Source organism: Rhipicephalus sanguineus, chromosome 3 (assembly GCF_013339695.2).
Source record: "Rhipicephalus sanguineus isolate Rsan-2018 chromosome 3, BIME_Rsan_1.4, whole genome shotgun sequence".
NCBI classification, from domain to species: domain Eukaryota; kingdom Metazoa; phylum Arthropoda; class Arachnida; order Ixodida; family Ixodidae; genus Rhipicephalus; species Rhipicephalus sanguineus.
In genome coordinates this window covers 131,458,251-131,477,790 of record NC_051178.1, presented here as the reverse complement: position 1 = coordinate 131,477,790, position 19,540 = coordinate 131,458,251, and the positions used below count along the sequence as shown (strand labels likewise).

The 19,540-nt window shown below is 42.6% G+C and overlaps 1 protein-coding gene across 1 annotated transcript in view; it reads left to right on the top strand.

Moving 5' to 3' along the window:
* Nucleotides 1-4,873: 4,873 nt before the first annotated feature.
* LOC119387149 (hyccin) overlaps nt 4,874-19,540 on the top strand; it is a 33,248-nt gene continuing 18,581 nt past the window's right edge. The window contains exons 1-8 of the mRNA XM_037654457.2: nt 4,874-5,150; nt 7,635-7,718; nt 8,394-8,501; nt 10,129-10,266; nt 12,483-12,527; nt 13,727-13,807; nt 18,193-18,311; nt 18,991-19,086. Coding sequence (XP_037510385.1) covers nt 7,677-7,718; nt 8,394-8,501; nt 10,129-10,266; nt 12,483-12,527; nt 13,727-13,807; nt 18,193-18,311; nt 18,991-19,086 — 629 coding nt within the window. The 5' untranslated portion in view covers nt 4,874-5,150; nt 7,635-7,676. The remainder of the gene's footprint in view (nt 5,151-7,634; nt 7,719-8,393; nt 8,502-10,128; nt 10,267-12,482; nt 12,528-13,726; nt 13,808-18,192; nt 18,312-18,990; nt 19,087-19,540) is intronic.

Below are 19,540 nucleotides of genomic sequence, written 5' to 3'. Positions count from 1 at the left end.
TCGGAAATACATTGAAAGGGATTTTACAGTTGTTCGATACACACAATAATTCGCTAAATGTGGGTTCGATATATGTAGGCTCGACTGTACTGCAAGTTTCTAGCGTCATTTTCGTTACGAACTGCGTAGAGGTTTTCCAGAACTATGCTTAGACAAGATGCACGTAGAACTTTTATCCTCCGACGGTTGTCGTACGGCACGCAAAGGAAAAATTTATGTGAAACGATATTGTGATGGAGAGGTTGACATTGCATACAGACGCTTCGCGGGGCATAAGTGTCGCGAAAGCGGCTTTTTAAACCAAATGAACTCCTTTTGCGCGCTGGCAGCATGTGATTTACGGCGCGTAAAAGCTTCAGCGGGTACATTTGATTTTGAATACGAGCACGATTATAGAGCCGGACTGTCGGAAGACCTGCGCCCTGTTCAGGGCGACCCAGTCGTTAAAAAAATAAGAAAATAAAAAATAAAGATAGATAGGTATCTAAAGAGAGAGCGAGAGAGAGAACCGGGCGCTTTTTTCCGCGTTGCGAATGGCATATCAACGTCCTATAGCCGCAGGTTCTGTTTACACAGTCAATAAATAGACGAAAACGATGTCCCCTTTTTTTAAGTACTTAAGTATGGAGAAGCTCTAAACAGAACGACATTCACAAGACGATGCAATTGGCTAAACAAGCACGACCAGCAAGATTCAAGTTATGTGCTCCTAGTCATCCCGGCTAAGACATTAAGTAAGCATGTTTCTTCTATGGCATCGCATCATTATATTAATTCCTTTCATTTAACTAAACAGGATACCTCGCTTCTTTAATAACTAAACTTCCATATATAACTAAAAAGATGGCATCGCTATATGCTAGATCACGTAAAGCTCCGCCATTATCTACTTTAGTATGTATATTATATTATCGTTATGTCAACTGATTTCATTCAACTAAATATGATACCATCGCCTCGTTAATCACTAAATTCCTATACATAACCGTAAAAAGAAATCGCATCGCTACACAACACCACGTAAAGTTCTTCCATGTATATATACTTAAGTATGTATGTTTCATTAACGACTATCAGTGTGCAATTTAAAGGTAAAACCGAGGCTCTTGACGTTTTCGTCGCTCAACACTTCGCTCAGATGCGCGCTCATTGCACGTACCTCGATCCTCCAGATTGTCAGGCCAGGTTGCATCCCGACTCCTTGAAACGCCGGATCGACCGTGACGCCCATGTTTTCTTGTGCCGCACGGGCGTGTGTTTTTCTTTTCTTCTCGGTTCACACAAGCGAACTAATAACGTAGGCTATACACACTCGGTGCGTGCGGCCAACGAGAGCAGACGACGCGCAATGGACGACGCTTTGCAAATGATCCGAAACAACGCTGCGCTGCTCAGCGAGTCGACGGCAGTTATCACTCACGTCCTCCAAAAGCCGCAACGAAGAAATGGGTCTACACCTTCTGCCTGCCGGCAGCTAAATAGGCCGGGGGGAGCTGGTGTTGCAGCCGGTTGCTGCTACGCATGGCCGCCATGCGTGATCAATGTCCCTGCGCCTACAGCCCTCTGGAGGACGTAAGAGAAGCTAAACTCGCCGGCGACTCGCCGGTGCAGGCTCTTGTGATGTTCAGGAGATGGCGCTGCAAAGCAAAGCCCTCTCGCTTCTGTAATGAGGTTGATTTCCCTCCCTTCTCCACTGAATAAAACTTTATTACAGTTTTATTATGGGACTTTAAGAATTATGGGGAAACAACATATACGCTCCTGGCAGCAGTCACATGCGTATGTGTAGCGTTGTGACTCACAGGTCTCTGTGTAAGGGGGCTGGGCCCCTCCACCAATAAAAAGTGAGACACCCCCCCCCCTACTCCTGCAAGGTGATCAGCAATACTAGCGCACATTCATACCCCGTCCCTCACAAATGCGTACATACATGGAAGCCGCTTCTTATGAAAGTTGGGGAGTACCCTATCACCACCCTCCTCATTTTCTTGATTAAAGGTGAGACCCTGATCATTGGAAAGGGAGAAGAACTAGGACATCGACCCATAAAAATTACGCTAGTTTTTATATTCACAGGTGAACAAAACCAGTGGTGAGGGTGCCAACTATTGAAGCCGATATCGAACAGAAAAAAATAAAGTGAAATAGCTAGGAATGGAAAAAAAATATATATAATTCAACGTGCCGTGCCCTATCCGCCGAATTTGGTCGATGCCAGATCAGGGTGACCTATAGAACTCGCGGGAAAATTTTTTTCCATATTGCGTGAGGATATTGTGCACAAAACATTGATCACATTTTGTTATAATTGTAGAAGGTCTGAGGTATACAAATATGAAAGTGAGACAACATTGCACCATTGAGTTCAAGTTTGGGTTTGAGCTTATTCTTCATAAGCATGCAGGATTACAGATTCAATAAGAAGTCCATTACTGAGAACACAGTAAGTCCCTTACTGAGAACAACGTAGCGGAACTTTTATTATAAAATACACAATAAAAAACATTACTGAGTGCAAGAAAAAAAACGCAACACACAAGGAAGATACACAAGGGACAAGCGCCTGTCCCCTGTGTACCTTCCTTGTGTGTTGCGTTTTTTTCTTGCGCTCAGTAATTTTTCAGCAGTATGCACCAACTAGGCCCCGAAAAAGTCCTATTAAATACATAATAAAAATTTTTAAGAAATAAAAACGGAAATAAACTGCGAAAATAAAAATAGATATTTTGTTCAGTATAGTAGCACTGCATAACCATCAGGGATTAGAAAATGATGGGGAAAAAAGATGAAAAACAAAAACACCAAGAACAACAGAGAGATAAAATCACTGTAATTATGTAAAAGAAAAATGTACCCACTGAATTTGCATAGCTAGGTGGAGCGTGGGGTGTTCAACACCCCCTCCCCATCCCCCCAATATTTTTAAATTTTGCACGTGTATATGCAGGGTGTTTTCAAGAAATGTATCCGAAAATCATCAAAAGTTATGGAAATGGGATATTTGCTTGCTGCCTTCCTAATTAGTTTTGCTGTAGCGGCACACATCCTAATATTGCTAGAGACATCAATTACGCCAGTGATTAAAGAGTCTAAAAAAACTATTTTCTGAGTCAGGCGGTCGGGTCGAATGGGAGACTTGAAGTCCTTCCTGCAAACAGCCCACCGTCGCTTTGAGATTCGGAAAATATGCCTATGGTAATTATCGCGTAGCATTGAAATTCGACCAAGTTCATCGACAAAACCGAAACCAAAGCGCCACTGAGAGCGACTAGCAGACGATCAGAATGACGTCACGGTTCCCGACAATGATTGCAGTGCTGTTAGTTCATCTAAATTCGATGACGTATGTGCGCCATGCGCGCTATAATACCAAGCCGCACAAGCATGAAACGAAGTCTATTGACGGTTAACGACGCTCGCTGATTCTGGGCGTATCGGGAGAATAGATCAGTTGTTCGCGTTTCGGTTTTGCTTTAGTCGGAGAAATCGGCCAGGTTTCATAACTCTTCTAGAACTACCATTTGCTCCTTTTTGAAAATCTCATAACGGCAACACAGCATCTGTCTCTTCGCAGAAAGGGCTCCAATTCTATCATTTAAGCCGACCACCCGCCCCTTTAATTAAAAGTTAATTAATCTATTTTCTTTATCCATTGCTTTAACGGATGTATCATAATTGATTTGCAAATAATGTATCCAATAAAATCAAACGTTTATTATTTTGCAAAGTACGATTACAACATGAAGGACATACAGAGCATGTCCCGAGGTCAGGAGACCGTAACGGGGCCCTCTGTACACGATTATTTATTACAAATTACGAAATAAGCACAGAAATGTACAAACATTTAAACAAGAGGGACGGGTTCAATAGTTGCAGATAGGAGGCATTGATACATTGATAGGAGGCATTAATAATCAAAGTGTATAAATACATAAAACTCTTTTGTAATGGTATATAAACATTGGATAAAGAAATACAAATTCGTACTAACAGTGAAAATATGCAAGGAAAGCCGCCATGAACAGTAATAATGCATTGTTACCTAAAGTTCGTTACAAAACTAAATAGAAAAAAAAAAAAAAACATCCACCAAAAGAACAGAGTACATGGTAATTCATATACTAATTTATTTGTTTAGAAAATGAGTTTTAATTGTCTTTTTAAGCGCAGTTACAGATGACAATGTTTTAATGGAATAAGGAAGAAAATTCCACATTTTGATAGCACATAAGGATGCTGTCATTTTGCCGTAATTAGTAAAATCTTTAGGCAGCAAGGAAGTTATTTTTCTGAGCAAAACGAGTAGGGTTATTATTCTTCAAGGAATCCAAGGAAATAAATTCGTCGGTGTGATCTTCATTAATCAACCTGAAAAAGCACGGTAATTAGGTTGAGTGCGAGTAAATCATTAGTTGTGAGCACTTTATTTTCATGCTAATGATATTTATATTATTGCGACTAGTTAGAAATAATGCGCAGAGCATGGTTTTGTACATGCTGAATAGATGAGAAGTGGTACTGATACGTGTTGCTGTAGGCAGCAGTACCGTAATTAATAATAATAATAACAATTTAGTCCCCGAGAACATACTAACTCTTTTTTCCGTGACTGCTCATTTGCATTTCTGTTTCTGTGAAAGGTTATTCAAAGTTGTAAAGCTCCTTGCTTCGTCCGTTTCGTTCACCGCTCAGATACTATGACGATTCACAGCGCAATCCTCGTAGGCAGTGCTTTCCTTCAAACATTTATATTTGCTTTGTTTGAAACATTTTGCGGTACGCCACGCGCGCTCGCCCGCAACTGAAACCGAAATTCAAGGGCGTACCGCAGCGCTACCGCAGCGCTGACTGCTGGCGCCCTCTTATTTGTCGATTATTTTCCCGATGAAAGCCAGGTGGAGCCAGGGGCCGGCGACGCGCCAATGGCCTACACACCCCGTTAGTTAGTGACCGTGCGCTGGGGATACCCGTTTACGAGCCCCCCGCGATTACATTATAGCACTTTGTCCGAAACCAAAATTGGTGTGGCCCTCAGGTCGACACTTACGCAACGCACCTGAAGCAACCTGAGATCAAGCGACGCGCCGCCGGGGCAAAGTTTATCGCGATACTAGGCCTTCCAGCGACGCTGGCCCCTGCATCAACGGGTGAGTAGAAATGAAGCCAGCCTCTTTTATTATACATTCCTGTTAAATACTTAATCGCGTCGATGTCGTAGGAGTGCTGGAGCATGATCTCCCGTGGCCTTGCTCTCGTATCGCTTCTCGGAAGGGTCACAGTTATTGGTTTCTCTTCTCGAGCGGTGTGCCCATTCAGCATCGCGTGATTCGTTTGTAGGAGGCACCTGTCACATAGCGCTCCTTGGTGTTGAGCGCCGGTGTACGGGCTGTCACGAGCAACTGCTAATGCTCTAGCGTAGCTTGTTTACGCTGTATCCGAGCCGAAGCGTCGTGTTTGTCCTTTATAAGCGAACACCTGTTGGTGACCTAGCGGTCGCGAATTCAACCGCGATTTCCTCGTTAGCGACCATGGTTGGACGAACCGATTTATCCCTTTTTCTTTCTTTCCTTTTACTTGTCAGTAAAGTTGGAACAACATCCTACCGGCTCTCGCTGTGAAATGGTTGAAGAGCAGCGGGACACCGCTGCACGTACTGCTCACGCAATACGATAGGACCATCCTTTGGCTTTCGTGGGTGGGGCGTCAGGTCCGAAGGTCGCGTGCTCTTGGCATCGAGTATTTACGCTAATTGCATTTGCGCGATCGATAAAGCTATACGTGAATTTCGGTGAATGACGCGTACGACCGCTGCCTTTTACCTCTTACCCCTTGCAGCCGCCATAGGAAAATACTGTTCTTGAACTTGCTCGTCGCACTGCTGCTTCTCTTTCTCTTAGAGACATACAGTATACCTCGGTCCCTTAACTTGATTCTGTGGTGGTTTAGTTGAACGCATGCGACACGATTGCGCGTACGACTGAAGGACTTGTGACGAAAGTGATCACATTTGCAAATACTTATAAAATGTGCGTAAGGAGCACGAGTGTAAATAGGTTAACATTTCTCCCGAATGCCTTTTTGTTCGGTAGCTGGATTCGCAACGATTTTCCGTCAAAATAAAGAACAGCATATCCGTGCCATATCACTGCATTAGTTGCTTGTTTAATACCTCCGAAAGGAAAAGGTATATGAAAGCACAAACTAGCAATAGACTTGACAAACTAACGCTCGTTGAAATCTCAGTTCACCAGAGATGGTTAAAGGCCGTTGCACAGAATCTGTATAGCACAGCATCTTGTCGTTGTATCTGTTACTAGGAAAGCAGCGCTTTGAAAGTTAGCCATTGCACCCAGCTGACCTGCTGTGCGTCATATTATTGCAGCTGTGTTTGCATTGTACAACATGTTTCATAGCCTGTCTAGGTGCTGCTGCGCAGAATGTGGAATGATGGAATAGCAGCTTGTGCAAACAGTAGGGGACCGTCGTTAATTATGTGAAATACGGCGGGTGGTTTCTGATGGCACACCTGTTCTTTGCCTCCCTTTCCGCTGTTCTCTGGAAGGTACAGCATTTCTAGTGGCACTCTCCTGGAGGCTGTCAGTGAACAAAAAAGCTTACTTTACCGGTGTGTTATCATTGTACAATTTCACAAAAATTTACTTTTTGAAAAATTTTGACCACCACATGAGGTCTGACACAAGCAAGTAAGTATGAACTAGTGTTCAGGTTTGCACTTATTTGGCTACTGAGATGCACAGTGTGGGACTGTCACTCTAGTCGTGAGACGTACTGCAGCTTTGAACATTTGTGCTGATGTCTTATACACAGTAATGATCTAGGAAATAAAAGGATGTACCTTTGTTGCCTTGAAATGTCCTTATATTGCTTTATGTTTTTTAAAGCTGTCTGGAAGAAACTCCTTTGATTTTTGTTATATAGGAGGATTTAGTTCATCAATTTCACAGTATTGGAAGCTTCCAACGAATGAAATTTACATCAGAAGCAAATCGCCATGATATGTTTGTTACACATGTGCTAAACGTTTATAATGCCTAAGAATTGGGCAAGTTCCCTTCTTGTTGTAGTAGCCACATTTCAATAGGGACAGAATGCAAATATGCCCTTGTACTTAGATTTAAGTGCACTCAAAAAAACCCCATGTGGCCAAAGTTAACACTTAACACTACAACGTGCCCCATAATCAAATTATTGTTTTGGCATATAAAGCCCAATAATTTATTTCTGAATTAGGTAAGGTGCAATTCTTTTGTTATCAGTGTAGTCACCAGTGCTGTAGTGTTTTGTTATTTTGTCATATATGATAGCATAGATGGCATAAATTTGGAAATTTATGCTTTGTGTTATACCACATCTTTTTGTGTGCGTGTGTGTGTGTGTGTGTAAGGGGGCACTATTGCTTAATAGCCTCAGAATATTTTCTTAGGAATTTAGCTTTTCCTGATCTGTTACCCTTTATTGCACTGTTAAAAAAAAAAAGGAGAGGAATTGGTAATATTTTTCATATAGTGACATCCTTTGTAAAGACACAAAGTGCCCTTAACCCTTCAGTTCAGCTTCAAAACTTCGAAGGCTCTGATAACTGTAGTGCCTCTTGTTTGTTTTGTGTGCAGAAGGATTCTAGAAGTCAACAGCTGAAGGAGGATGTGTGCCTCATGGCGGACTCCATTGTACGAGATTTCCTTCTCGATTGTAAGGTGAGTGTGCGCCTGCTTAATTGGGCTTGTTTCAATTGATGCAAAACACTTCTGATATTTTAGTCCATCCTCTAACCATATCGTGTAGTGTAAGTTGTTATAGTCTGTAAAAAGTCAAATGTTCTTGTGGGATATTCAAAAGCCAATGGCCGTTCACTTTCCTGCTGTCCTGAAAGCCTAGATTCAGATATTTTAGATATAGAGTAGCCTCTGTGTAAAATATTAAACTTGAAATAGGAGTGGATGCATCGGAAAAGGCTCTTAAAAGTTGTCGATCTTGATACTGAAATTTAAAAAAAAGATAAAACAGTATATGGAAAATAATGCCATCATTACCACTCACTAGAAAGGATGCATGACTCTGAGTGTCTGATACAAAAGTGCTGACCATGGTATGCTGAAAATTTTTGAAAAGTGAAGTGCCTAAACTGCATGTCATATTTGCTAACGTGCATGCATTGTTTGCTTAGGGGCTATTTGAATGCTGCGAATGAGACAATTGGGCAGTTGCCAACTTTGCAGCCTTGCTGAAGCTGCTTCAGTGACATGTGTACCATTAATTTACCACATTACCAATGTATCAGAAACGAAATTCCATTGCAGTTAGTTTTTACTAGATCAGCAGTTGTTTGAAATAGCCCGCGGTGACATCTCTCCATGTGTCCCGTTGTGCAGTCAGTGACAGAGGCTGAAGTTCACACCTTTGCCAACACGATACGCGACAACAATGAGCTGATTGAGGCCATCATCCTGGTGCTAGAAGAGAAGGAGTATCACCGGGATGTAAGTATGGTGATTCAATACTCACTCTTAGAATGCTCATGCTTTTTCTCTCTCTCTTGTTCCTTTTAATGCAAATACTGTCTGAGCAGATTTCTCTTTTTATAATTGAAATGTGTTGCTCTATGTATTTGGCTATATATGTATTTGGCTATATACACTGCCTTGTCCATGAATATGAAATACATGTACTGGTACAGTGTACATTGATTTTGTCATTCTTTACTTTTTAGGGTGTATACTTGCAAAGTAGAACAACCAGCCTGTGTCACTACTACTACAAGTTTTGTGACCTCATTCACTGATACATGTGTTTGTAATATTTATGTGTGGACGGTAGCACCAAGCATCTTCTGTAACGCACGGGCTGTTGTTTCAGCAACACAAGTTGAGAGGACCACCGGGATTTTGATCTGGCTTAATATTGAAGCAGAGTAGCTTCTTGCAGACTTCGTCATTTCCACATCCTGAAATGACCAGTTAGCAGGACAAAAAGGAAGAAAAAAAGCCTTGTGGGTATTCCCATTGTACTAGCAGTTGTTACAGAAGTGAGCATTTGTGAAATACTGGTATACTGCTGCTTTTGAAGAAGTTCTAGAGCAGTGAATAAACGCACATGCTAGTTGTCCCTCACTGTCAAGAAACAATGTGTGAGCTTTATATTTGATTCCTGTAATAAGTGACCAACTTATTGAGTGCACATGAAATCTTGTTCTTTTTCTGTCCTCCTTGTATTAGTAACATAAATGTAGGAGGCAGGGAGCTTTATCAAACTTCTTGAGATCCAGGCAACTTCGAAAGCCTAAGTATGAGTGTCCTGTTAGGAAAAAAAATAATTGCCTGTGGTAATGCTGGTGGTTTGACTTATCTGATTTGACGGGTAGTTCCTTTTACATAATTGCTGCGGTGGCTTAGTGGCATAGAGTTACTAAGCAAGAGGTAAGGGTTCAATTCTCAGCCACATTGGTTTCATAATGATGGGGATATAACAGGGGTCTCAAGGTAACCTCACCTGGCAGGCTGTAGTCATGAAATTTAGTCTCCCAAGGGACAGGGTGGTGAAGAAGGTTGGAGCGGCGAGGGGTGGTACTTCAACAAAATGTCAGCTAACATTGCCATTTGAAAGAAAGCCTTTCCCATATCTCGTACGTGGGTCATTTCTGAATGGGACTTGCTGTTGGATTTCGAGAAACATACCGGTAGTGATCTCCAGAATGACTGTAATATGGAAATCCACGTGCCGATTCTGAAATATGGAGTTTTTGTTCCATGGTTATGTTTGAACACATGGGGACCAGATGGCGTGCCTTACAAAAAAAAAGTGCTTGAGACCAGTTGCGTCTGTGTAGCTCATGTACACACTTATTGAGAAAAAAAAAATGGGACAAAAACAGTAATAAGCGGGCCGGGCTGCCAGTGACAGGTTCGGGGGCCCGGTGTTTGCGACAGCAGCGTAGAAATTTGGGCAAGTTGGTTTGACCTAGGTGTTTGAGACCCCTGGGATATACAATGCTTTCAGTGTACTTTATATAAACCCAGATGTTAAGCGTGAGCCCTCCAGTACAGCGTCCTTCGTGACCCATTGTTCAGTTTTGAGACAAGTTGATCATTTTAAAAATTTGTTCCACAGTTTCTGGAGCCCCTGTGCGAGCAGCTGTTCATCTTCTTTCAAGCCCAGGAAGAGGCATTGCGTCAGTTCGCTCACTACTTCCTTCCATGCGTGATTGGCCACTACCTCAGCAGTGTGCACAGGAGGGACCTGCGAAAGGTTGGTTGTTATTTCCTTTTTTTCTTGCTATTCCAAGTGATTGTCAGTATTGCGTAAACCATAGCATTGGGGCATGTCTTTACGAGCCTTGACCATTCTGCCAGTCTCCAGCTCTAAATCAGAGTGCAGTGTGCCTTTTTATAAGTTGCTTTTCCACATTCATGCTCAAATTGTTTCAAGTTAAATGGAGACTGCTCTTCCATGCCAAAATTTTCTCAGAAAACCAACTTTTTAAAACATTTCAAAATTTTTTTGCAATCCAAACATTCAAGAGGATTAATTGCTGCAATAATGACATGTTCTGATGAGTAGTTATTTGTTATTGAAATCTAGAGCCAGCCAATTTAAAGTCTGCTTCATTAGTCCTCGCTCACAAATGACCCCCCCCCCCTCTCCACCTTGGAAAAGAGGCACTTTTCTCCTACATGTGCTGTGCTGTTGTGCACGTTGTTGTTTGATGTAGATGTAGTAGACAGATTTAGGTGATTCTTGTTGCAGTTGAAAGCTTATGAGTTCTTACACACAATAAAACTAATAAATTATAGTATCTTTCATGAAAGAATTTTCTATTTGGGTATACAACTGATAAAAATTCTGTGGTTATTAAACACCACATTATACCTGTCAATAACTTTTATAAGAATAGAGCTAAAATTACAGTAATAGTCTACTTGTAATCTTCTACTGTTCTAGAATATGCCCATATAAATTTTTCTGGGATATTTGGAGGAGTTTTCATAATATATATTTTTCATAATACAGTAGAACCCCGCTGTTACGTTCCTCACTGCTGCGTTTTCCCGGCTGTTACGTCGTTTTCCGCCGGTCCCGGCATAGCTCCCATAGGATACAATGTATTGGGAACCCTGCTGTTACGTCGTAACTGTCGGACCGTTCCCGTATGATACGTCGCGAAGTGCGCTCGGAGCCGACCGAGTGACTACCAAAGAGAGCCACCATGGTGCATTTTCACGCAGCTTGGCCTCGTTTGACCGTAATATTAGCCGCATGAGAGGCGCAAGCAACAGAATCTTTCAATTGATGCAAACGAAAGCATGGCCTTCGAGATTCAAATTGCAAAGATGGCGTCTATGACGTAACTGCCCGCGAAAGCAAGGCCTTCGAGATTGGCATTTACTATTGACAAAAGCATAGCCTTTGAGATTTGTATTGCACAAACATGGCGTGTATGACGTAATTGCTTGCGAAAGCAAGGCCTTCGAGATTGGCATTCACTTCTGCCATCGCGTCGGCGTAAACTCATCATCATCGTTATTTGTCGGAGAGCGGGAGGAGTTCGAGCTGGTTGGAGCTCGCACGGTCGTGCGTGCGGTTCGCGGTCAGACTCGCCGCGCCGGTCGTGATTGCGTGTGCTTAGTTCTTTCATGCCTACAGCTGTTGGTGTTAAAAAAATCGCATACGTTGATTACATTTCTGTGGATGAGGCCGTCCTAAGCTCCGCGTTTCTATCCATCGACTAGATCGCGGCTAAGTGCGCCAATTTTCGTGCTGCTCGTAAGAATTGAAATAAAATTCTGTACCACTAAATATTTTGCCGTTTTTCCTGTTTTTCGGCTCTTACGTTTCCCGTCTCTTACGTTTATTTCCTATGGTCCCTTCAAAAACGTATCAGCGGGGTTCTACTGTATATATTATATATCTCAAAAACTATTTCAGATAAGAAAAAGTGGATTGCACATCTGCTCCTAGCAGGCTGCAGTATACTTTGCCTGAAAAATTCATTTCTATTTGATAAAAATAAGGAAATCTTTTTTGAAGCAGGAATACTAGTCATGCATATTACGTGTTCAAGTCGATGGCACCCTAATTGTTGTTAGTATTGTGGGTGTGGCCCTAAACCTGACATGTGTCCCTACAGAAAATACCTTAGCATCACATTTATATAGAGCATCAAATTAAAAAAAAAACCAAACTGATTTGAGACTTGTGGAGAGCACCAAGACATTCTTTTATTGTTTTGTTGTTTGAAGCACTCTCTGCAGAGACATCACTTGCAGGTTTGGTTGCTGGTTCAAGAGGCTGCATATTTTTAGAACTGAAATGAAAAAACATGTTGATCCTTAGCCTGCAGCCCTTCTCTATGGCTGCTTCCATAGTTAAAAGTGAAGTTTGAATTCCGAAACCCGTCAGCTTATCTCCTGCGAACTGTTCACGTGTGCTCCTTCATTGTGGATAAGTTCTCGTCTATCTTACAGTCCCTCAACTGCCTGGAAATCCTTTTGCTGGGTGCTTATAATCTGGTAAGTTTCTTTTTACAGCTAGAAATCACAGTGTGTAAGGTGCTGTACTCAGCATATATAAATGTTAATAGACATTTTTAGGATGACGTTTTCATCTTATTGTTACTATTTCATTGCTGCACAAGCTCACATGATATTTATGCAAACTATCTGATGATGCTGTGAAGGCTTTGCACAGTGCTTTAACCTGGAGAGCTCCAGCCATGCTTGTTCTAGACATCGTGCCTCATGTAATACCCTGTACCTGGGGTACTTGAAGTGTTGATAAGAAAGCAAAAAAGTGTGATTTAACCATTTAGTAGTATCTAATAATTAGAAACTTAATTGATCCATTGTCCAGTCTGAGATAGAAGTGATATAAAAATTTTATCACTACTGCTGCTATTTCTCGATTTTTTTAGGGCTTTGACATCGTATTAATTTTACTTGTGCCAGGAAGGCTTCCAGTCAAAAGCCCTGGCACGGATAGAACCACTGGACTAGATAGAACCACTGGACTAGCAACACATTTTTTAGCATTCCTAGTGACACTTTTTATAGCACTAAGCAACTAAGATGTAGGCCTTTTTTTTTGTTGCGCTGTTAATCTGTTTTTTTTATGCTGAAAGATCAATTGACTTCTAACTCTGTTCTGAAGTTTACTTATGCTCAAAAAGCACGAGTCAGCATGAAAATGTTAGCCTGCAAATGCATGTCTTCTAGTTAATCGGAGTCAGCGGTTACATTATCCTCGCCTTGCTTGCATTCCTCTGTACACTGCTCGGTGATTGAAACGCAATATACTCGGAATGCATGGCTGCTGGCGATGAGGGTGACGGCGAGCGCAAGAGCGTTCATTACGCATGGTGACTGCATCCGGTAGACAACCATTCAGTCTCTGGTTCTTGGTGGCGCCAGCGAAGCACTGCTTGCCATAGCTTCAAGACATTGCTCAAGTGCTGCGCCGTGCGAAGTGGCTGGAGCTGGTGGGTGCCCATTACGAAGGGTGGCAGCGCTACGCCGACATCACCGAACATCAGACAGAACGACTGTCTACCGCATGTAGTCACCATGCGCCACGGACGCTCTCGCCCTCACTGTTACCCTCACCGTCAGAAGCTATGCACTCTGAGTATCGCATTTTAATCTCTGGGCACTGAACATGCTGTGTTTGTTGCCTTACATTATTCCCAAATTTTTTTTCCTGTTTCTCATGACAGCAAATCCTCGACCATGAGGGCAAGCCGACGACGACGACGTACCACATCCCGAGCATTAGCAAGCCTTCGATATACCACGAGGTGTGTGTAAGTATGGTCTCTTCGATTTTTCTCTCCCACCATCTGCCTGCTTCCACTGCCGTCACGGCTGTGTCCTGCTGCCCCAGTCCTGCGCACCCTAAGGAACGACGCACCGCAGTGGCGCACGCTGTTCTGTGCACGCCGTCGCTCACCCGTCGTTGTCGTCTTCGCCGTCATCTGCCTGGCCCGCGTGCGTGAGTTCACCACAGAGGATTGCTGCTGCTTGTCTCACAGGCCTGAGGCACCTGACACTGCGTGTATAATATTGTTTCGTTAGTCAAACTGTGCTGTTTATTTTAGTTCAGCTTGCGCCGAAAAGAAAACCGTAATGGGTGGTGTCCAAAGCGCACTGTATGACGGCTGGTGACACAGTGAGGGTCTCGTTCCGGCAGACTTGATGCCTTTAGGTAGAATGCGAGGGTTTATTGGTCAGCTGCCAGCGCATGAAAAGGTCGTATGTTACGTGACACTGGCTGACGAGACAAAAATGTTCCACACTTGCCATCATGGCTGCGAGTAGCACTGGCTAACGCTGCCAGGATTGCACATACAGAAGTGCCCAGTGAGAAATAACCAATTACTGCACTGCAGTTAAAAACTACAAATAATGTCCCGCATGCCTTCTTTAGCTTCATTGTCTACTGGCTTCATTAGGTGGTTGTGTCTAACACAGAAATGAGCCCATCGATCCATTTCCGTTTCATTATGTTGGCAGTTAAACATTTATGGCACCTCCTCAGAGCATATCATTGCCTTGGTATGTGTTCCTTAGTAACTCTCTAGAGCCGCTTCTGTACCCCTTATTATTATTATGAGAAGACCCTCCCTTTAATCTTAATAAAATTCTTACGTACCTTGCCGAATTCGGCATTAAAGACATTGAGCTCTCATGTCCTTCCGGTGTGGTCTTCTTCAAAAGTGAGGAAGCATGTGATGTAGCCATACAAATGTGCGTATGCCATAGCCCTCGTCCCTTGTTGACAGGCAAGGACTGTGCGCTGATGATTTTGATTCTGATCTTGTCACATCAGTGGTTTTAGCATGTATTCAATATTTACTAGTCAGTGAGCCATTTGAGAATTGTTTTTATGAACTTCACACCCCTATACCACTTCTATTTAAAAGTATTTTAGAACCATAACTGTGTAGGAACATGATATGTTTGTCTAAGTGCTCTTTGGCTTTCGCTGCCGTTGCACCAATAAAAAAGAAATAGTCTGTCGTCTCATCCTGTCCCCTAGAGCTGGTGTCACAACATGAATAAAACCAACCCTTGCAATTTGTTATCGGAGCTGCTATCACTTCCTGGTCTGTTTCACTGACAGGAGCTAGTGATAACTTGAGCAAGAACACAAGAGAAAGACCTTAAAGCAGTATAATATGATCGTTTTTCCATGTGCTGCGTGCCATTTGATCCCTTTACTACAAGGATGCTCTTGCTCTGAGGGTGCGCTTTGGATGTCACCTATTGGTCGAAGCTCATTTTAAGTAAGGCTCTCATGGTTGTAGATCAATGTCAAAACTGAGTTGCTTATTTTATAGCATGATGTGTGCAGCAGCTGCTACTGCGTAGATGTTTATTTACTTATCTGTTCATATTCATACTTGGTCATAGGACACTGTAGATTTGTTTGCTTCTTTCTTTAGTAATTGGGCCTTGCTTTTGGGCTGAAATAAAGTAAATTTGGCTTTAGTTTATTTGAATCAAGTCACCATTGCTGTAGTTCAGAAAAAGTAAGTACAGAGTTGTTTGGCTCTGTGTAGCACAACACCTGCAGCAGCTGCAACTGCGTAGATTTTTATTAGATGCAGTAGTGTTTTATTTTATTTGCTAGCTTCATTTGCTGAGCTGCTCGTAGTATATACCACAGTCCATGCTTGTATATTCTGGGCACTTGGTATCTATAAATGCACTGCACAAGAATTTTGAAAGCTCTTTTAAAACAGAAAGATCTAGTAATGGGGGAATGGTCGTGCGAGGCATTACATTAGTCATGCATGATTCTGGTTGAATGCAAGCATCAACCTCTATGCGAATTAAACCATATAAGCATTCAGACTTGGATCACAAAAGTTAAAAAATGTACAGAGCAACAACCATGACATTGTAAACTGCATAGATATGAAGATTTGTTAGCTTGGCTGGCACCATAACTTAAGTACATTGTATTGTTTAATGTGCCGGTGTTTTGACTGATAACTATGTAGGTGATCTTTATACTGTAAATACAGTAGAACCCCGCTGTTACGTTCCTTACTGCTGCGTTTTCCCGGCTGTTACGTCGTTTTCCGCCGGTCCCGGCATAGCTCCCATAGGATACAATGTATTGGGAACCCCGCTGTTACGTCGTAACTGTCGGACCGTTCCCGTATGATATGTCGCGAAGTGCGCTCGGAGCCGACCGAGTGACTACCAAAGAGAGCGGCCATGGTGCATTTTCACGCAGCTTGGCCTCGTTTGACCGTAATATTAGCCGCATGAGAGGCGCAAGCAACAGAATCTTTCAATTGATGCAAACAAAAGCATGGCCTTCGAGATTCAAATTGCAAAGATGGCGTCTATGACGTAACTGCTCGCGAAAGCAAGGCCTTCGAGATTGGCATTTACTATTGACAAAAGCATAGCCTTTGAGATTTGTATTGCACAAACATGGCGTGTATGACGTAATTGCTTGCGAAAGCAAGGCCTTCGAGATTGGCATTCACTTCTGCCATCGCGTTGGCGTAGACTCATCATCATCGTTATTTGTCGGAGAACGGGAGGAGTTCGAGCTGGTTTGAGCTCGCATGGTCGTGCGTGCGGTTCGCGGTCGAACTCGCCGCGCCGGTCGTGATTGCGTGTGCTTAGTTCTTTCATGCCTACAGCTGTTGGTGTTAAAAAAATCACATACGTTGATTACATTTCTGTGGATGAGGCCGTCCTAAGCTTCGCGTTTCTAACCATAGACTAGATCGCGGCTGAGCGCGCCAATTTTCGTGTTGCTCGTAAGAATTGAAATAAAATTCTGTACCACTAAATATTTTGCCGTTTTTCCTGTTTTTCGGCTCTTACGTTTCCCGTCTCTTACGTTTATTTCCTACGGTCCCTTCAAAAATGTATCAGCGGGGTTCTACTGTACTGTTTATCAGACTTGTTTTCTTCTAAATTATAAGTAAACCACATCACTGCGTACAAAAAAAAAGTGCTGTTTTGCTACTGCACAACCAACCAAAAAAACACTTCTGTCCTTGAAGAAGGAAAGAGGTGGGTTTTGCTAGGTCAGCCAATGTTTTGAAGATTAGTGGTTGGTAAGATGGTTAAGGTGCATTATGCCACTGTTGTAAAGACCACGATCGATTGTTTCCTTCCAGGCATGTCAGCTGTTTATCTAACAGCCGATTCTGCCATCTGTCACTGTGTGTATGACAATTTATATGATGACGTTTGCAGTGTGTTTGTAATCGAGTATTGCACCAACATGAATGTCACCTTTTGTGTCTACGTTGTCGCATGCACATTGCACAGAAGCGTTTTTCGAATGCGTGTTGTTTAATGTACCCTAGTCCACCCTTTGAGTTAGTAACTGTTTTTGTTCTTGGAGTCTTTGGTCTACTGAAGTCACGTTGGGCGGGAAAGCAGCATGCGAAGGTATTTTCTGTTGTTTATGCGTGAAACCCACTTTTACAGTCATACCTCAATGCAATGCATGTGTATATAATGAATGATTTACTATAACAAAGTAAAGATAAAATTTTGTTTATCATGCTTTAATGCAGTGGAATAACCTCCTGCGATACGAAATTGGAGATGTGGGATCCAACGTGGTATGGGTTATAGTGAAGGAGTTGTTTCCACTTGGCTCAAAACACTCATTCTCATAACAAAGTAATTAGAACCAAATTTACAGATTTGGAAAGAAAATCTCCTTGAACCAGTTTATAAACTTATGCTTATGCTGCACAGTGTGCCGCTCAGTTGTCAGATGTGATCTGTCAGGCTGCAAGCATAATGGTTAACGATGCTTCCACCATGTCTCAATGAAAAGTGTTCTTTATCAGACAAGTGTAATGAACTGAGGATCGGTATTTACTCATATCTGTGAAAACTGGGGCTCATAGCTGCATAGTAATCACGCCAACAACTGTTTTATGAAGCTTAGCTTTCAAATAGAGCACACTGGATTTTGTTGCGTTATTTCTTTTCTGCCACATCACGCCTGCAAATTACAATCGAGTGAAACAACGGGCTCTTTGTTCAACACCTTCATCTTGGTTCACTCTTGGCACTTACCCAGCTTGATACGTACCGAAGCTATCAAGAATGTGTGCCTCAAAGACGGACATACACTGACAAGCATGTGTAACCAAATACCAATCTTTCTGGCCGATGTTCCTTGCCTGTGCAGCCCATATCGCTGCCACAACCCCAGCTGACCGAAAACATGCTGTCCAAACTGGAGCATGGAGACAGCAAAGTGGTGCAAGGCCCATACCCTGCTGTCGATGTGATGAGTGCGAGCAACAGGTGAGAAGTACTTCCTAACTCAAATGATTGTGCTTAGCTATCTTAGCCAGCAGTACCTGGATCAAACATATCCCTTTTAGCGTTTCCTTCATTGCGAGGGCTGGTATGGATGTATGAGAGGCGTTATAGAGATCTGGTAGTTCACTGGTTATACAGTGCTTTGTCGCAGTGCGCAAGGTCGTTGGTTTGATTTCATGCCACAACTGCTACATTCTGATCATAAAGGACGCTTGTGTGCACAGATTTAATGTGCACTATAAAGCCCCAGACAGTCACTTACCTCCCCATGTCCCATCTGTTGTATCCATCGTAGGCTATCTGTTGCTTTAGAACATTAAACAAATAATGATAATTGATTTGAGTAACTCTAATACCCTGTTTTCAAAGTAACACCATCTCCCATCCTTCTCCACTCTCAGTATATCTATACTCTGTGGCCCGTGTTTCATATTAAGTATTAAATATTCTTATTTTGGTGACTTTAGTTAGTATTCCGTACATTCTGTGTAGATCTAATACCACTTTCAATCTTGGGTCAGAACATGCAGAGTAGTGGAGATTCTGCAGTGTCGACAGTGAAGTCTGAAGATATCTACTCAGTAGGTCATTGGGTTCACCGGTCCGTACTTTCTTGCATAGCTTTATTTCTTTTTGATTTAACATTTTATTGTTTCTTTAGGCTGCAGGTGGCCATTGTCCTAATGCGTGTCTACAACCAGTCCATCAGCTCCATGCCTCAGGCATCCAGAGCCTCATTCTGCAAGATGTGCTCAAGGTTAGTGTTATTACCAGGCAGTGGCGGCGACCATACCCGTTACACTTACTAGTCCAGGGAGCTGTAACAAATGGGTGACGTTCTTACGTGCCCTGCTTTTGAGGGAGAGAAGAGTTGCAGCAGAGATGACATGTCCGACGGATATTTTGGAGCCACGGATCTCCGTACATGCATAGCTGGATCCCCCCCAATTTGTTACCTTTTGCCGCCCCCTGCCTGCATCACTGACAAAAATGAAGTGTGGTTAATTTTGCGACGAAAGTTACATAGAGAGATTGACAGCTGATATCAACAGATAGGGGGTAAATATTTGACTGTGCAAGCAGTTGACGTTTACCCAACAATTGGTGTGACTGGAATAAATGTTGCAGGTTCAGGTTGGCAACAGAAGCATTGCAAGGAGCGCAGAAATCTGCTTCCTTGAGCTCCTCACCATCTACCAAAGTCCGCAAAA